The 18,016-nt window shown below is 50.8% G+C and overlaps 1 protein-coding gene across 22 annotated transcripts in view; it reads left to right on the top strand.

Moving 5' to 3' along the window:
* The window catches only part of KCNMA1 (potassium calcium-activated channel subfamily M alpha 1), a 669,950-nt gene that overhangs the window by 178,678 nt on the left and 473,256 nt on the right, over positions 1-18,016 (top strand). For all 22 annotated transcript variants that reach the window (XR_014796774.1, XR_014796775.1, XR_014796776.1 and 19 more), the window contains exon 2: positions 8,980-9,141. Coding sequence is in view for 18 of the 22 variants with exons in the window: in XM_084903665.1 (XP_084759791.1) it covers positions 8,980-9,141 (162 nt within the window). In the remaining 4 variants the exon portion in view is untranslated. The remainder of the gene's footprint in view (positions 1-8,979; positions 9,142-18,016) is intronic.

Consider the following 18,016-nt stretch of genomic DNA (forward strand, 5'->3'; position numbering starts at 1 on the left):
ATTTCCGCCATCCTGTGCCAGAGGATACTTCACAAATGTGGGCGACCATGATGGGTCCCTGAAGAACAGTTTGGCTGACTCATTTTTTAAAGTCTTTGAAAAATAGTGAAATAAAACAAATATACCGAAAGGCATGTACATATAAAAGTACAAAATGGTGAATAATCATATGAGAATCCATGTAACCACCTACGGGGTCAAGAAGCAGAGCATTGCCAGTGTCCCCAAAAGCCATCCCATGTGTCCCTTTTCCTTGGCTTATTGCTCACACTTGATGTATCAGTAACAGCCCTCTCTGTCCAGCTTCGGGTCAGAAAAGCAGCTGCAGGAGACGAAGAAGAGCAAAGACTGGGGATTCAGGAGACACTCTGACCTTTCTCCTAAACCTAGAGCATCCCACACAGAGGAGATCCCAACTTCACGAGTGCTTGGGCAGACCGATAGTTGTCATGGAAACCTGGGGTGTGCAGGTGCTGGCTCACTGGGGATGACCACAGTGCCCTTATCTTGCTGCAGTTGCTCCATCTTCATAGTCGGAGACTGGCGATTTAGACTTTACCTTCCTCCCGTGCCCACCTGGTGTGGCCCTCTCAGCCCAGGAGACAGAGCACTAACGAAGGAGGAAGAAAATGTTTCTTTTTGTCCAGAGGGAGGTTGTGGGTCCTCAAGCAAGGGTGGAGCAGTAATCTTGGCATTCAGTAATCTTTGGGAAACTGCATGTTCAAACTGCATTTATCTTTGGGCCTCTTTGGTGAGAGTCTGTATCTGTGGAAGGAGGCCAGTCCACACAGGCAGAGGGGAGAAGTGATCTGTATTGGAAGAGCAGGCTGGAAGGCTTCGCCCTCTTCCAGGACAAGGGCGGGCTGCCCTCCGAAATTTATGTGTATTGTTGCTCTTTAATTATTGGTGCATCACAAGTAGATTGGCAAATTCAGAAAATTGGGGGGAAGAGAGACCCCGTGAATGTACCTTTAGGCTTCCCGTTGGCTTGTTTTCTGTATCTGACTTCTTGGGGCTGCACCCGTCGCTTTGTGAAGGGGCCCTCCTGATGGAGGTAGGAGACTGGGAAAGGCTGTGGGTGCCCCAGAGGTGGGAGCCAGCATGTCCAGACGCTCGGTGTGTGCTGTCTGGGTGGAAAACCATGTCTGAAGCCAGGCCGAATTACACCGGTTTCTAAGACATTCCTCAACCATGTTAGGCAAAAGAGTCCCCGCTGACGAGGCTGGGGTAGAAAGAAACCTGATATAATTTTGGAAAAACCTTCGAGAAAGAAGGTTCTCACAGCTGCTTAGCCTCTCCTGACATTCAGAGTTGGGGGGCGGTCCCAGGCCACAAGGAGGAGATTGATGGGTCTAGGGGTGCCAAGAAAAGGGCTGAGGCTCTGCAGTACCAGGGGGAGGGGTGTCTTCGTTCCTCACTCCCCTCAGGGGTCTAGGAAGAGAAGGAGAAGCAGCCATCTGAACCCAATAGAAATAGAAGTCCCCTCCCCCTTCCCGGGCTATTTGTTGAATTATTGTCATTATTTCACATTAACAACCAGCCTGGACTCTTGCATTTGGCTGCTGTGTTGGAAACCTAGATACAGACTAGAGTGGGAACCAGGCACATAGGAGGCTGAGGTTTTGGAGCTTGGCCAGGCCTCCTGGGTGGGGGGTGGGGGGGGGGAGGGGAGGGGATTGCAGAACCCGAGCAGGGGGAGACAGGCAGCCATGTGGAGCCCTGGAGATCGGAGCCTGGGCGTGGCCATTGACATGGCTCCTTCCAAGGGCATCAGAGAGCCTGGTAGCCCAGCCATCCCTCTGCCTCCTCACATCTCTGTGACTTGCTAGGTATTGATTTTCTGAATGGCAGTCATTGGCAAAGGCAGTGGGATGACCTAATTTTGACAGCTGTTTTGACCTGAAGCCAAACCCCATCTAAGTCCAGCAGATGGAAGAGGCTGAAAAACGTCCATTCGGTGACATGCTGGGCGAGGCCACAGATTCCGGCACTGGAGTTGGGACAGGGAGAGGACTCTAGTGGGCCCCTGGGATTTGATTAAGGAGATGAAGATGGGTGGTGAGCGATGGAGAGGGCGTCCCAGAAACAGGAGAAGTAGGCAACAAAGGTGTGGAGGGCAGGAGGACCGAGCCCCAGCAGAGGACTCCTATGGACAAGCAGGCTGTGAGGAGAGGGGCCGGGCAGGCTGCAGGCCCGAAGGCCAGGCTGGCAGGAGTTGGAGTTCTGTGCTGTTTGGATTGTGGGGACTGGGGAGGATTTGTGAGATCCCAGAAAATATGAACAGAGTGAAAACAAAGCAGAAGACAACCAACACCCAGCATTGGTTCAGTCATTCTGTAACACACTGTTGGCTTCCCACTCTGTGCGAGGCACTGCTCTAGCGCTGAGGCCGTGCAGTGAGCAGATGGGCCCCATGCCCCTGGAGCGTGCATTGCAGGCAGTGGAGCCGGGAGGAGAAGAGCACAGCCCGTGGGAGGTCAGCTGGTGGGGAGCGTGCTGAGGGAATTGCAGCCACGAGGGATGAAGTGACCTGCTTCGTTTGGGCATTGGGCTGTAGCTTAGATTGCTCACCAGTCGCCTTTTTGCTCCATGTTGCTTCTGCCTGTTGACTTGGAGGGCAGCAGTCACCCGCAAGCAATTCATCCCATCTGTTGTCAGCTGGTACACTCTCCCTCCACTTACCCCTGGACGATGGTTTGGGGCCCAGGTAACAATTGCACTGTGGCTTGGGTTCTCTGCTGAGGTGGCAGAGAGGGCTTCAGGGCCCAGCAGTCAGTCCAGGAGCTCAGGACCCTTTGGAATGGCCCTGAGCCCTGAAAATGGATGCATTCCTTTCTCTCCTGCTCTCCGGGCCAGCACTTGCTGAGCTGCTGGAACCCCCCGGGGCCTTGTCTCTGTCCCTTAGGCCTCACCTTTCCTGACGCCGAGGCTGTCCCTGATGGGTGTGACAGACACACGCTGGGGCCCATATAGTGGGGGTACGGTCACTCTGAGCATGGCCGCTCTGGGCCTTAATTTCCTATCTGCAGAGTGAGGACTCGGTGAATGATTCCTAGGCTTCCCCTGAGATCCTAAATTAATCTTTGAAAAGCATAGAGACTATCACCGGGTGACCAGCCTTTTATTTTGACGAGCAAGGGCATGAAAAAAGAACTGTCAAATCCCAGCTCTGTCATCAGCATCGTTTCATTAAAAGGGCATATTCTCACCCAACAAAGAGCGATGGTGCCGTGCTAAAGAAATGGACAGTTTTCCCCTGGAGAGGAGAGTGGGCGGCTCTCCCTGGCACACACAGCACATTGTGCTGCCGCATCTATTTTCAAACTGCAGCCTGGCGCCTTGGCCCACACCTCGGGGACCACAGGACCAGAGGCCGGTGAACCCTCCTCTCACCTGAACCGGATCCGCTTCCAAATTCACAGGTGGCAACGGGCTTCCCTCCTTTTCCTGCTTCTTCCCTTTTGACCCTTTCACTGTCTCTCTCTCTAGCAAGCCCTTCCTGGAAGTGGGAACATTTCCCAATTGCCCTGGGCTGCTTTTCAGGAGCCAGGAGGAAGTGGGACAGAGGAAGGGTCCAGATGAGCTGCTCGCTCCTGGACTTAACTCAGCCTCTTTGGGTAGCATTCGGGTGATCCTCAACCATGTTCACATCCTTGTTTTGATTCAGTTTGTCTTTTTCTCCACCATCTTGAGTCATAAAAGTTAACGTGGCCATGGCATGGAAAATGTCTGCTTTCTTTTATGAAAATGAGGGTGGATTGCCTGTAGTTACCCATTTCATAACTAAGTTTTCTTAGTTATCCATATCTAGTCCGTCTTGACTAGAAACCAGATTAGGCCTCCACTTGGGTGAAGGGGACAAAGATCAAGTTTGCTGTTTGGCAAATATGGACTTACAACCCGATCAGTTTGTTATTAGCTGATCAGAACTGCGGAAGTCGTTGTTCAAGGTCATACAAGTACATTGCCTGGCACTTAGCTGATAATAACTGAGCTCCACCAAAGGGCTTTGCATTCCTGCATCCTCATGGAAGAAGGAAACTGGAGCTAGAAAGGAGTGATTTGCTTCCCACTCTTCTCGAGCCATCTCTCGGCCTCGTGGGGCTCTCCACAGTTTCTTGTGTTTCTGCCCTGAGTGGCCTTTGGCTCGTTCTTAACAAAGGAAGGGAATCTACCACACAAGTTCTTAGGCCTCTCACAGCTCTGACCTCAACAGATCTGTGACTCTGAAATTCATTTCCTTTTTTAAAAACTTCTTTTGGAAGGGTTTGAGTGCTCTACTTGAAACAAGAAGTTATACTAAATCATGAAAAGTTCTATCGACAAGGAAAGGGACTGGTATGGAGCTCCCGGGGCCTCAGGAAAGCCACGGGCTAACCATGGATCTTCAGAAAGCCTTCCTGCCTCAGTTGTCCATCTTCAGAATGGGGATAATGGAGCCTAATGTGCGGTACTGTGGACAGGATTAACCAAGATAACACCGGGCATTCAGAAAAGTATACCCATTAGTAATCCACCTGAACTCTGGCCCTGCCTCACACTTGCCTGGTGCGATTACAAGTTATTGCTCCACTGGAAAACACGTGTGCTATTTGTCTCCCGACCGGTCCGCTGTGATGGTTTTCTTGCCTGGGCGGTTTCTGAGCTGCTCTCTGTGGGCAGGTCAGGCTGCCCTGCAGACAAGCAGCAGAGTCACGGCATCTTCGTCGGTGAGCAGGCTGACAGGGCCCAGCCCAGGCCATGCTGGCTGAGGGAGCAGCGCTGAGGTCTCTGCTAGTCCCATTCTAAGTCTCTAAGGCCCTGATATGAACTCTGGATTCTCATTTTATGTTCCAGTATCATTAATCTGATTAAAGGAAAAGGAAATAATTTTGTAGAGGTGAGGTATTTTTTTTAAAAAAATATATTTTTACTGATTTCAGAGAAGAAGGGAGAGGGAGAGATAGAAACATCAATGATGAGAGAGAATCATTGATGGGCTGCCTCCTGCACGCCCCACATTGGGGATAAAGCCCGAGAGCCGGACGTATGCTCCAAATGGGAATTGAACAGTGACCTCCTGGTTCATAGGTTGATGCTCAACCACTGAGCCACACAGGCTGAGCAGATGTGAGGCATTAACTGAGATGTATGTGTTGATTCTGAAAGTGTGGGGTTGACATGTGGCCATTGATGAACACCTCCCATGGATATTATGTCTAATGGGTCATCCCATTCCATTCCAATGCCTCTAGGCCATTTCTCCAGCTCCCTGCCCATTCCTGGCTATCCAGATTGAGATGTCTGTAGTGCAGAGTTACTTAGAAGCCCATAGGGTGATTGCTTCAGTGGCAGTAAGCAGCAGCATTTCATAAGGAGATCCCTTCTCTTCTTGCACTTTTTGCCTATCCCAAGGCAGTAAGGGACAGAAGTAAAACATGGCCTTCAGTCTCAGAATAGACTGGGTTTAAATTTCAGCTCTGCCACCAACAAGATGAGTGACCTTGGATATGACCAGCCGTCTGTGGGCCTCCTAGCAGTGCTGCCTTTCAGACGTGTAAGATGGTGCTAAAGCACCACGCAGAGAACGTGGCCCAGAACGTGGCCCATCGGCGCACTGCCCGCCCCGAGCATTTCACACCGCCAGACACGTGTTAGTGAGGGACTTACACTTCAGACCTCAAGGTCAGGCCGGACAGAGCCTTGGGGAGTGTTTGCACAGCCCCTTGAATTTGAGAGAAGAAAACCTGAGGCACAGCGAAGATGGTAAGCGACTTGTTAAAGGTCAGCTGGCCTTTTCCGCTGTCACCTTTTTCCTCGCACAAAGACTGATGAAGGGCAGTTGTTCTTGCAGCAGCTCAGGGAGCTCCTAGCAGTGAGAACCTTAGGAGGACTCTGGGTGGAGCCTTCTCAATCTGCTGTCCTGCTTGCCCCGCCCCTAGGTGTCAGAGCCGCCCCCTCCTCCCTCCTCTCCCTTTGCTGCACTCTCACAGGAAAATCCCAGCAGGTGGTGCCCACATTATGCTTTATTTGCTTGAGCTGCTTAAGGTAATCGGACTAATCCCTAATACGCAGGATTTTCGGTACCCGGGAGGATCCCCGGCCAGGGTGTGCAAGGGGCTGCCAGGGCATTTCCTCTTGGCCTGCTGGCAGGAGTGGGGGTGGCTAGAGGACCCTCTCCAGCGTTTAGGCCCAGTGAAGACCCCGGGCAGAGGGACCAGGACAGTGGCCCACCTGGAGGCACTGGAAGCCCCGGTGGTTTGTGGGAATTGCAGTTCAGGCATTTCTGTCTTAGGCCAGCTGTGCCACGGTATGCATCACCATTGCAAGGAAATAAAGCATCTTCTCAGAGCCGAACTGGGCCTATGGATTTGTACTGAATGGATTTCAAACTCGTTTTTTCCCCCCTTTCACAGAAACCCCATTACAGAGAAGTGGTTTAGCACAAACCTTCCCTGGGTGGGAACTGCGCAGCGCAGATCAGAGCTGGGGCAGCCACCCAGACCAGGATGAGGAGCCAGTGCTTGAAGAACGGAGACAGGCCAGCCCAGAGCTCTCCACCTCTGCCATCCCTCCGATAGGAGAGCAAGGCTCTGCCGCTTGGTACTGAGCTCTGGGCAGCCGCATGCGGGGCTGCTGGGTCAGTTGTGACAGATGAGAGAGGGCAGAGCAAGGGGGTGGAATGAGGATGGGGGTTCCAGGAAGAAAGAAGACAATAACTCAGAACAGAATCTGTCAGTGCAGACTCAGGGGGAATGGCTTTCTGACCTCAACCAGGACAAAATAAGACACAAGAAGAGGACAGGTGGAGATTTCCTGGGTCCTTTCCCCCCCCAACAGCCCCCTGGAAATGGAGCACCCCGTATGTTTGGTGGTACCAAGGCCATAAAGTGGAGGGTCCAGGCATGGGCTTCCAGAGATGGAAGTGTCCCTGGTGGTCTCTTATCTGCCCCAGAGGGATTGGCGGAGGGGGGCGGGGCTGTTCCTAGCAGACTCTCAGGGCGGTGGGCCGAGAGGGCAGGCGATATAGCCCCTGGGAAGTGGGCAGCACCCAGGGGGGCTGCCTCTTCTCCTTGGCTGGCATCGGCATGGGGGACCTCCGTGCTCAGCAGGAGGGCTTCACGGCCTGTCTACTCGGCCACGTTCATTTCCAGCTTGACGCTCTGCTCCAGGAAGGGTGATTTATGGTTCTGAGCTGGTTCTTGGCAGAGAAAGAAACAGTGCTTCTCTGTCCTTGATGTAACCGCCCTCTCAAGGCCCGGGGACCTTGACGAAGGGCCTTTGTGGTACATGAGAGACCCAGACTGCGTGGGGTGAATTGAGTGCCAAAGGTTTATGGTACTAAACTTCCCATGGGCGCTCACAGCAGCCCGTCCTCCACACACATTATCCCGTTTGCTCCTCCTGCCGTCCCCGGGAGAATGTCAGGACAGGTACTTGTCTCTTCTTGGTGTCAGACAGCTGGCTTTAAATTCCTGCTGAGCCTCCCGAGCCAGCTACTTAATCCTCATGGCCATTGAGTGAGCTCTTACCTCCTCACAGTTCCTGTGCTGCTGCTCAGAAATGGCAGCCAGTGCTGTTATCATCACTACTTATTGATAATCATTCATTCTAGGGGTTGTGCCGGTCAAGAGTTGACCTCCCTCCCTCCCTCCCTCCCTCCCTCTCTCTCTCCCTTCCAACTTTCACTAAGATGTGTCAAGTGCTTACTCTGAGCTCATAACGTGTCAGTGTTGAGGACATAGCAGTGAACAGAAGACAATTGTGTTCTCTCGTTGAGGTTATAGGCAGTGAATGAAAGCTAAAGTATGCAGCTTCCAGATGGTGGTATGAACGCTCTGAGGAGACAAGAGCGTGGATGTGAGTGATCAGGGTGGGGTGGCTGTCGTTTTCAATGGGGTAGGCAGGGAAGCACTCACTAATACGATATCAATGTCCTTCCTTCCTTCCTTCCCTCCTTCCTTCCTTCCTTCCTTCCTGCCTGCCTGCCTGCATGTTTATTGAGCCTACTGTTTGCCAGGCACTCATTTAGGAATTAATGTACAACAGTTGGGGAAGGCAGATAGTAAATGAAGTAAGTGAATTATAGAGTGTATTAGAGGTTTTGACGCTGTGGAGAAAAATAAAGCAGAACGGCTGCACTGTAGGGAAGGCAGGGTTGTAGTTTTAAAAGGCTAGCCAGAGAAGACCTTTATTGGAAAGGTGATATGTAAGCAAAGCCTTGAAGGAGGAAGCAAGCTGTGACCCTTTGTGGGAGCAGATGTTTGTGGGCAGAGAGGACACATTGCAGGCACAAGAGGTCAGTTTAGGGCCCAGGGCGGGGCTCTGTTGTCTGAGGACGCCAGCCTTGTTTCCTCAAGCACCTCTGAGGACATGAAGGGGAATTTATTGTCTCCGGTGAGGGAAAGGGTCTGGGGTGGAGTTCAGGCACAGCTGGATTCAGGTGTTCAAATGGTGACATCAGTGTTTTATCCCTTTTCTGCGCTACCTTCATTCTTGGAGCAGGATTACCTTTTCTGCTTTTCCCAGTGGAAGTCCTGGGCTGGACTTATATGGGGTTGGTGTGGATCCTGTGACCATCTGTGACCCAGTCACTGTTGGGGGGATGGAATGATGTGATTGACCGGTCCCACTTCTCGGGGCCAGTGTGGGTCTATCAGCCCCTTCTGAGCCACTCAGATGGAGATGAGGAAATGGGGGTTCCTTAAGGAAAAGACTGGGCTCTCGTAAGAAGGGCACGGAGGTTGGGCAGGTGGAGAGAGACCCCAGTCAAGACGCCTTTCCTCCTGAGCTGTACTGTCATTTTTTCTTTCACAAATAATTTAAGAATAAATAAAAGATTCTTTAAAAAAGATTTAAAAACTGATTAAAACCACAACCCATTCCTTCCTCCCTACCCCTGAACCTCCAAGCCAGTTCCTACCAAACCGAGGACCCTTTGACCTTTTGAGGTTGGCCATCTTTTTAACATGTCTCAACCCTTGTTCTCTCTGTTGCCAGGAGGCCCAGAAGATTAACAATGGCTCCAGCCAGGCTGATGGCACTCTCAAGCCCGCGGACGAGAAAGAGGAGGTGGTGGCAGCCGAGGTCGGCTGGATGACCTCCGTGAAGGACTGGGCGGGGGTGATGATCTCTGCCCAGACACTGACCGGCCGAGTCCTGGTGAGTCCTCAACCGCCTCCTCCCGCGAGGAGGCCCGCTGCCTGGCCCACGATCCCTTTGCTGACAGGGATGTGATGTTTCCCGGGGTCGTCTCCAGGCCCCTGGTGATGGGTGGGTGGGGGGAAAAGCGAGTGCTTATTTCTGGTCCTGGCGGAGAGGCTGGGTTCATGCTCATCTGAGCCCGTGGTCTGCAGAGTGGGCCATTGTCTGGGGGCACAGAGGGCCTGTTGGGGAGGGACTCAGGAAATTCTGAGAGAGAGAGAGAGAGAGAGAGTGTGTGTGTGCATGTGTGTGTGTGTGTGTGTGTGTGTGTGTGTGTGTGTGTTTGCTGGGCTCTTGGGATGTTGTTGTTTTCCTCTGACTGCTCAGAGTCTCTGCCCTCCTGCCCTGTGGTATCTAGGTCCTGCCCATGGGGGAGACCCTCACTCACTCTGATGAAACTCACTGGCAGCCTCCTGGGTCATTGCTCCTGCCCCATCTGCAGCCAGGGCCCATCGTGTCACATCTCTGCGCATGTCCTGCTTTCTCTCCGATCTGCACGTATGGAGCTTGGCTTCACTGACTGGCCTTGTCACCTCTGGTTCTTAGCAAGGATCACAGGTGGGACAAGCCTACAGTGACCAACCAGCCCAGTTTGCCTGGGAGTGAGGGGGACTTTGGGCATGGATCTTTCAGGGCAAAGGCAAGAAAAGTCCTAGATGAACAAACACAAATTGGTCACTGGCCAGGCCATGCTCCAGATACATGTGGGCCTTTCCCTGGGGTAGCCCTGCCCACTGGCTTTCCTGGGTCTGCTCTGGTGAGGAGTTCCGCTGAGAAGGATTGCATTCCAAATAACTTCTTCTTATAATTCTGGAAGCTGTTTCATATGGGCTGCCCTTCCTGGTCCGGAGACCGGGGCTTGGTCACAAGTCACTTGGCTCCTAGACAGTGAGCAGGGATGTTCTGACGGCCGTGTGGATCGAAGACCAGGCAGGGATGCTGGGAAGTGGACGGTATATCCCCTGGCATTCCATGGCAAAAACTCAGCGAGGAGGTGACTGCAGATGGAGGGGGGTGGTGAACATGTCACCCGTTGAATCTTTCTTGGGAAGAATGCTACTTCCTGTTTGGGACCTCTGCTTGCAAACAGCTTGAGGGAAGGAGTGAGACACGGAATGCCATGCCTGAGTGACAGAGGTGGTGGCCAAGCAGCCTTCAGGGAGGACGGGGCTCTGCTAGTTGAGGAATCCCTCATGAGCTGAGCCTTCTAAAGGTCTGGATATGAAACCGTGGCTGATGCCAACTGGTAGCAAAAAGGAGAGAGATCTAAAGCTGAGATTTTGGAGGAAAGAGGAGAGAGAAATGAGCGAGGCAGTTGCTGTGTGGAGGAAGAGAGAGAGGGCATGGTCCAGGAAAACCTGGCCGCACTGGGTGTCTGAGGAAGTCCTGATGATGGCATGGCTGTGGGCTGTGCTCTGTAACCACCACCCTTGTCTCCCCCGACCCCTGCCCAACTCTCCTGTTGTCTCCATTGCTCTCTCATGCTTGTGTGTGAGTGGATTCTACGGGTGAAACGTACAGACGCTGAATTCTGGGTCTGGGCATGGATGTGGGCCGACATGGAGGCAGCACCTTCTAGGTGTCTGGTGCTGATGGTGGGTGAGGAGCGGTAGGCAGTTCGGTCACACAGATGTGCAGCACCCACAGCTCCAGTGCCATTGCAGACGGTTGTGGTGATCTTCATCAGCATCTGCCAGGAGTTACGGAGCATCGACTCGAGGTGTTCCTTTCCGCCCGAGGAGAGCAAGGACTGTTTGCTCCCATTGTGGATGGGAGTTAGTGATGGGATGTCTGGAGGAGACTTGCTATGAGGGCTGCAGGAGTGCGTGTTGGGTGGGAGAGCCGAGTATGGAGAATTGGGAAGATCATGAAGGCCATCACAGGGAGGGAAACCTTTGAGCTGAAACTTCCACTTCAAGATGCACCGAGCACACTGTGATAGGAAAATAAAAATGTACTTGAGCTTGAAAACAAGAAGGGACCACCTAGTGGGTCTGAAGCTGAGAATACCTGAGAATCCCGAATAAAACAGAGAGCATTTGAGCTGAGCTTTGAAATGCGAGTCAGGATCTTGAACATCAAAGCAGAAGGAAGGAGCTCAGGAGCAGGGAAGAGGCCTGCATTGGTGGAAGGAGGCCCAGGGGCTGCAAACACAAAGGCCCCCGAGGGGAAGTGAGCAGAAGACTTTGGATGGAATTTTGAAGGAAAGGAGATTTTGAGGGAAGGGTATCTTGGTTGATGGTTGTGCAGAGAGAGCTAGTGGACAAATGGAGACAGAATTGGGGAGGCAGGAGCTCAGAGGTGGGGGGGTCAGTTGGGATGATGAGCTCCTGGCACTGTGACTGGACTTAGAGGATGGAGCTGGAGAGAAGCAAGGCCTGATCTGACACAAACCCATGGAGGCAGGAAGGCGGGTGTGGGGGACATTGTAGACGGGGGATCACAAGCCAAGCACACCCAGCATCCACCTGGATACTACCACTGGCAGCCGCAGGAGCGACTTGTTAGCTGGGCAAACGCGAGACCCTGTATGTTAGGATCAGATTGAAGGGTAAGGACCTTGTCCTAGCTTTTGTGTCTCCCGTTGGGTGGTGTTGTACGGGTTTATTACAAGGAAGCAAGCAAGCCAGGCCTAGCAGTGAGTTTATTTCCATTATATAGTGGAGGAAAGCAAGGCACAGGACAGGCAGCGACCTGCCAAGAACACCAGCCTCCCGGCCGGTGGGCACAGGCCTCAGATGCCCGGTGCGGTGCCCTTTCTGTGTCATTACTTCCGAGTGGAAGATAATGCCTCTTCTTCTCTAAGCCACTGCCAGCTGTCGCTTTGGCTGTGACATTTTGACTTTCCTGTCTCTGAGCCAATTAGGTCCTAAGGCTACTTGGCCGGGTTCTCTGCACATTTGCGTGGCCATGCACAGGCTGCCCAGGCCTCCTTACTCGGGAAGCCAGCTGCTCTCCAAAGGTCTCCTTGGAGAAAACCCTGTCCAGGCTGCTCTGGTGCCCTGAGAGCGAGCAGGTCCCTGCACCAAAAGCTGGTACCTCAGTCCGGAAGAGGCCTGCCCTCTGAGACAGGCATGTCCTTGCTGTGAGCAAAGAAATGCACATGGAAGCCTCAGTGCACTGAGAAAGCAGCTCTGCCCATTCGGAAAGCAGGCTGTGTTTGTCTTGAGCTGTCTGCACATTATCCTTCCAACAACAGGACTAAAAGCAAGACTAGACACCGGCTGTTCAGTTTCCCTTTTCAATTAAAAAAAAAAAAAGATTCGTTTTTATTTTATTTATTTATTTTTTATTATTTTACTTTATTTTTATTTTTTTTAGAGAGAAAGGAGAACGGAGAGATAGAAACATCGATTGTTTGCCTCCTCACGTCCCCTACTGGAGATTGAGCCTGCAACCAAGGCATGTGCCCTGACCCGGAATCAAACCGGTGACCTCTTGGTGTGTGGGATGATGCTCCATCCACTGAGCAACATGGGCAGGGCTCCTTTTTCAATTTTTAATTTGTGTTTCTTGATGCATGGCTGAGGGGTTTAGCCTTCTCATCTGGGCCTTTTTTTTGCACCTGTCTCATGGTCACCGGTGAGAAAGTCTCAATGCTGGGGCATTGTGGGTAAGGCCCAGCTGGGGAAGGAATTGACAGGACAACCTCAGCATATCTGTAGACTCCCCTTTTGTCCGGCATCTCCGGGGAGTGCATAGTTTATTCAGTAAGGACTTGTTTCTCTCCAGACACTGTTCTAGGCACTGGGCATAAAGTATGGAGCAAGTGATGAGGGTGCGAATTATTTATAATGATAAACTCGAGTTCAATGTACAAAATGACTAGTGAGCATCTCCATCCATCAGTACTTTTTATTTATTTAAGATATTGACTTAAAATATGCGTTTTCATGGATTTTAGAGAGAGGGGGGCAGGGGGATTTGAGAGAGAGAGAGAGAGAGAGAGAGAGAGAGAGAGAGAGAGAGAGAGAGAAAGAGAGAACCATCCATCATCTGCCTCCTGTATGTTCCCCCACTGGGGATTGAGCTCCTAACTGAGCATGTGCCCTGACTGGGAATTGAACCAGCAATTTCTTGGTGCATGGGAAGATGCTCGACCAACTGAGTCACACTGGCCACGCCTCACCTGTGCTTTTTAGAGTGAACACCTGGAGCTTCACCATCAAAGTGGTACATATTCCTTGACCAGGTCTCCGAATAGCCTGTCTTTGCCTTGTCTCTCCCCCGATACTCACGCTTCAGTCTCACAAAAACAGCAAGACTCGGCAGAGCCTTCTCTTGGAGCTGAGGGTCCGTATCCAAGTGAACACCAGGCTGCAATGGCTACTGCTTGCTATATTGTTTCTTTAATTAAAAACATTTATTTTTCTAAATTATTTTCTGAATCTAAAAGTGGCGCATGCTTACTTCAAACTATCGCAACATCCTGGAAGAATTGCTGATACTGGGATTTGAGGAGGCCTGCACTGTGGACCTTTCCGTGTAGCTGAGAGAGAATCAGGATGCCTCCCGGCCGCTTGGGCATGGTTGAGGACTTTGTTCACTACATGTCAGGTTATCTGCTCCGTGTGCAGACTGGGATAGGTAGCTCTTTCTGCCAGGGTTTGCTGTGGTCCTCCTGACGAGCCTCGAGTGAACGGTTTAAACTGGGAGAAGGATCATAGCTCTCTCTTAGTCCTGGCTGCTTGGAGCCAAGTTAGTGGCCCATTTAAAATAGTTTCAGGGTTTTCTTTCTGTGTATTCATTCACAAGCCCTGGCTTCGTCTCTGTGTTTCTCCTCTCAGTTTCCCTTTATCCTGATATCCTCACTCTTCTATTGGACTCTCCATGTATGTGGGTATGTGTTCCATACAGTGTTGTGAGCAAGTGAAAATCCTCCTGGGAGTAAGGCGGTGCATACAGATAAAGAAGGCAAGAAACACACCGAGTCTGCCTGCATGTTTGGTTGTACTTTAGAGAAACATAAGCCAAAACCAGTGTTAGTGACAGTGTAGTTCGGGGTTGGGAAGTTTTTCTGTAAAAGGGCTGGATAGTGAGTATTTTAGGCTCTACACACTGTAGGAATTCTGACACAACTACTCAACTCTGCCTTTAGGTTTTGAAAGCAGCCACCAATAATACATGGGAAGGACTGTGATACAATTCAGGCTTATTCACAAAAACAGGTGGCAGGCCAGAGTTATTTCATGGGCCAAAGATTGCTGACTTTTGGTTTAGTTTATCTCCTTATTTTTTTTAAATATATTTCATTGATTTTTCACAAAGAGGAAGGGAGAGGAATAGATAGCTAGAAACATCGATGAGAGAGAATCATCGACCAGTTGCCTCCTGCACACCCCCTACCGGAGATGTGCCCGCAACCAATGTACATGCCCTTGACCAGAATCGAACCCAGGACCTTTCAGTCCGCAGGCCAACGCTCTATCCACTGAGCCAAACCGGTCTCGGCTATCTCCTTATTTTATAAATAAAGAAATTGAGCCTGACCAGCATGGCTCGATGGTTGAGCATTGACCTATGAACCAGAGGGTCCCAGTTCAATTCTCTATCAAGCCACATGCCTGGATTGTAGGCTCAATCCCCAGTGGGGGGAATGGAGGAGGCCACTGATCAGTGATTCTCTCTCATCATTGATGTTTCTATCTCTCTCTCTCTCCCTTCCTCTCTGAAATCAATAAAACTATATTTTAAAAAATAAAAGAAAATAACATTGTATTATTATTTTTTTTAAAATACATTGAAAGTGAGACAGTGAAAGAAAGTCTTTAGGAAGGAATTTTCTGTGATAAGATAGCAAAAGAGTGATAGTACCAGAGAGCCCATTTGTGATGGGGAATGCTATAGACACACAGACACACACATTCACACCATCCACGTTAGTACGTTGCTTCTTGAATATTCATATTAATTCCACGCGGATCTCAGAGTGCTGTCTCCCTGGGGACACTGGCTTGTGGCCAAGCGTGACTTCACCTTGAAGCATAGGCAGAGTCTACGCTGCCTGGGCTGCACTCCGTCCTGCTCCCTCCCTATTTGGTGTTTTGGCCTTCTCTTCCAAGACTGGTCTTGCTGATACCTGAGCAAAAATGGAGACTTCAGAATTGTTCTTTTGGTTATTTTCCCTCACGTTCCCGTGGTACTACACTACATTTCAATATTTCTCCAGGATGCATCCACATGTAATGCGTGAACTGAAAATATATGCTACTTGCTCTACCTTGGGCAGGATGACTAGCTGAAATAAAGAGGAAGAAAAATGCCAGTCTTTTCCTTTATCTTCCTAAAGATGCCGCAGGTGTGGCTTTCACATTTACATTATAATACGTAGCCTGGCTATTCTATCTTATCTCCCAGCCCCCAAAGAAAACATGTATCCAATGCCCCTTTCAAATAGAGATAATTCTGTTGGTTTCATAGAGTTAACCAGGGGCGCTCATTGCTGTGCTGTTTGCCCATGAAACTGGAGCGGTCCGGCAAAGGGAGGTGCACAGGGGCATACGCTCAATAGAATAGGTGGCATCCGTTGCCATCGTTTCTCCCTTTGGGTGGCTGATGGTGCCCTTATCTTTCTCATCAGCACCCCCTGCTTTTCTGCTTCCTGGTGCCTGGTGGCCAGTTCCCACAGCTCACCTTCCATTTTCCTTTCACCCAGGCTCCACGTTTTTTTCCCTTTACATTTCAGACAAATCTGCATGAACTTTCTATATTTCCTACAATGCCCTATGTGGCCGAAAGGCTAGCAGCCTCGCAGGCATGTATTTCTACTATGAATGCCCCGTAGTGCTGCCCCATAATGAACAGGTAGATCCTGCTCTCTGCACAGTTGGGAGTAAATTGAGATTTTGCTTGAGTGTTTTTATTTTTATTTTTATTCTTAACTCCCCTAAGTAAGACTTCTTTTAAAAGAAACATAGGCTTATTCTCTTTCAGTACTTAATAATATCTTAATTTAATCCTGTGCATAGTTTATATTTTGATATAAACTTAATATCTTAATTTTATCCTGTGCATAAATAGAGTTTATATTTTGGGTATGAATCAATAAGACAAAGAAGGTATGCTTTCTTTATAAAAGTATTAAACATGAGATTTTGTCTGCATCTGATGAAAGGGGCACTCCATTTGTTACTTGTGAGCCAACGTCACCGGGTGAGAGAACATGAGTTGGAGAAGTCCCTGGACCCAGCAGGCACCATGATCGGGCGTGAGCTGCCTGTCCCCGGAGAGGGTCAGAGAGAGGCTGGGCCCCCTTGGGTGGCCAGACTTCCTCCTATTGGTCAGACTTCCTGCTATCGCTCTCATTAGGCTCTACAGAAACCAGATCTAGGAGAAGTTCCAGGATAGGAGTGGTTCCCTGGCACTTGGACAGGCTGTTTCTCCTCGCCTGTTTGAGATTGCCAGTGTGCATCAGCACGTCAGCCTCCAAGGAGCCCTAAGGAAAGAAGCAGGAGGGCGTCCTTTCCCCAGCATTCCCCATGCCTGTTTCGCCACGTAGCTCTTGCCCCGTGAAATACCCGCGGGCATCACAGAACACACACTTGGGAAAGCATTGGCAAACGGATTGCCATCCGTGGCCCCGGGGCCCAGTGCTGGCTGACTGCCTCTTTTGTAGGCCCATGGCTAAGGACGGGTTTTACATTTAAAAAAATATATATTTTTTTAAAGAATCAGAAGAAGAAGATTTTGTGACCTGTGAAAATTATTTGAAATTCAATTCAAATCTCAGCACTCATGAACAGAGTTTTATTGGGAGGCAGCCATGCTCACTCACATATTTCGGTAGCTGCTTTTGCAATGCCCTGCAACAGCAGAACTGAGTAGCACCCACAGAGTCTGAAATATCTAACCACCAGCTGAAATAGATACTGTCTGGCCCTGTACAGAAGTTTGCCAACCCCGCACTAAGTCAGCAAGTTCTGCTCTGTGTCTGTCACTGTCCCTCTCGGAGCGGTCAGTGGGACTGCTCCACAGTTCCTCGTGGCACAAGGGAAGGCTAAGTAATATGTACCGTCCACCCCCTTTTCATGGAGACCTCCATAAGCTCAACTAAGTGATGCGGGGAGATGGGGAGACAGAGCCCAGAGCCCGGGTTCCACAGCAGGTTCTCCTCTGGCTCCGCATAGATTTCCCCTCCCATGGCCAGTGGAATGTGTGTGGAAATTCTGTAGCAGGCCACTCCCTAAGTCTCCCCCTCTGCCGCCTGCATCCCCTGGGTTCAGTGCAGCCCAAGCCCCACCTCGCAGCCCAGCGTCCCGTCTCTACCACGACAGCAAGCACTCACTGTAGGCCTGCAGGCAGGGTGTCAGCTGCTCTGGCTGCTGGTTTTTGCCAGCCTGCAGGTCACGTGCTGTGTGCTGGCCTCTCCAGAGCCTTCTGTAAAGAGCAGCTGTTAATGTACTAGCTGGTGCTTTGGCTTCTCTGACCTCGCCTGTAAAAATGAAGGACAGTTTCAATAATCAGTCCTCGACAGCTCTGGAGAAAGGAAGAGCCGCCTGTTGCCTCCCTTCTCTGGTTTTGGAGTGGGGGGGATTGTCCTTCTACCTCACCCCACCCTGTCTGTTCACCCACTGATATCCATGCATCCATCCATCCAATCCACAGACTTTTGTTGCTGTTCCCCAGCACGCAGATTGAATGTAGTGTCCAGTCAGTGGGTGCCAATAGGTGAGGCAGGGCACTTTGGTATCTGTGTCCCTAGCCAGGCGCCTTGCCTTTGTCCCCCTGGTTCAGCTTCTCTGTGGGGGCTGGGAGTTAGGTCCCACCCCTTTGCTGACCCAGATCCAGCCCCTTTTGAGCTGGGCTCCTACTGTCTTTTGATCTGTGTCTCCTT

Source organism: Pipistrellus hanaki (genome assembly GCF_964339955.1).
Source record: "Pipistrellus hanaki genome assembly, chromosome: 14".
Taxonomy (NCBI): domain Eukaryota; kingdom Metazoa; phylum Chordata; class Mammalia; order Chiroptera; family Vespertilionidae; genus Pipistrellus; species Pipistrellus hanaki.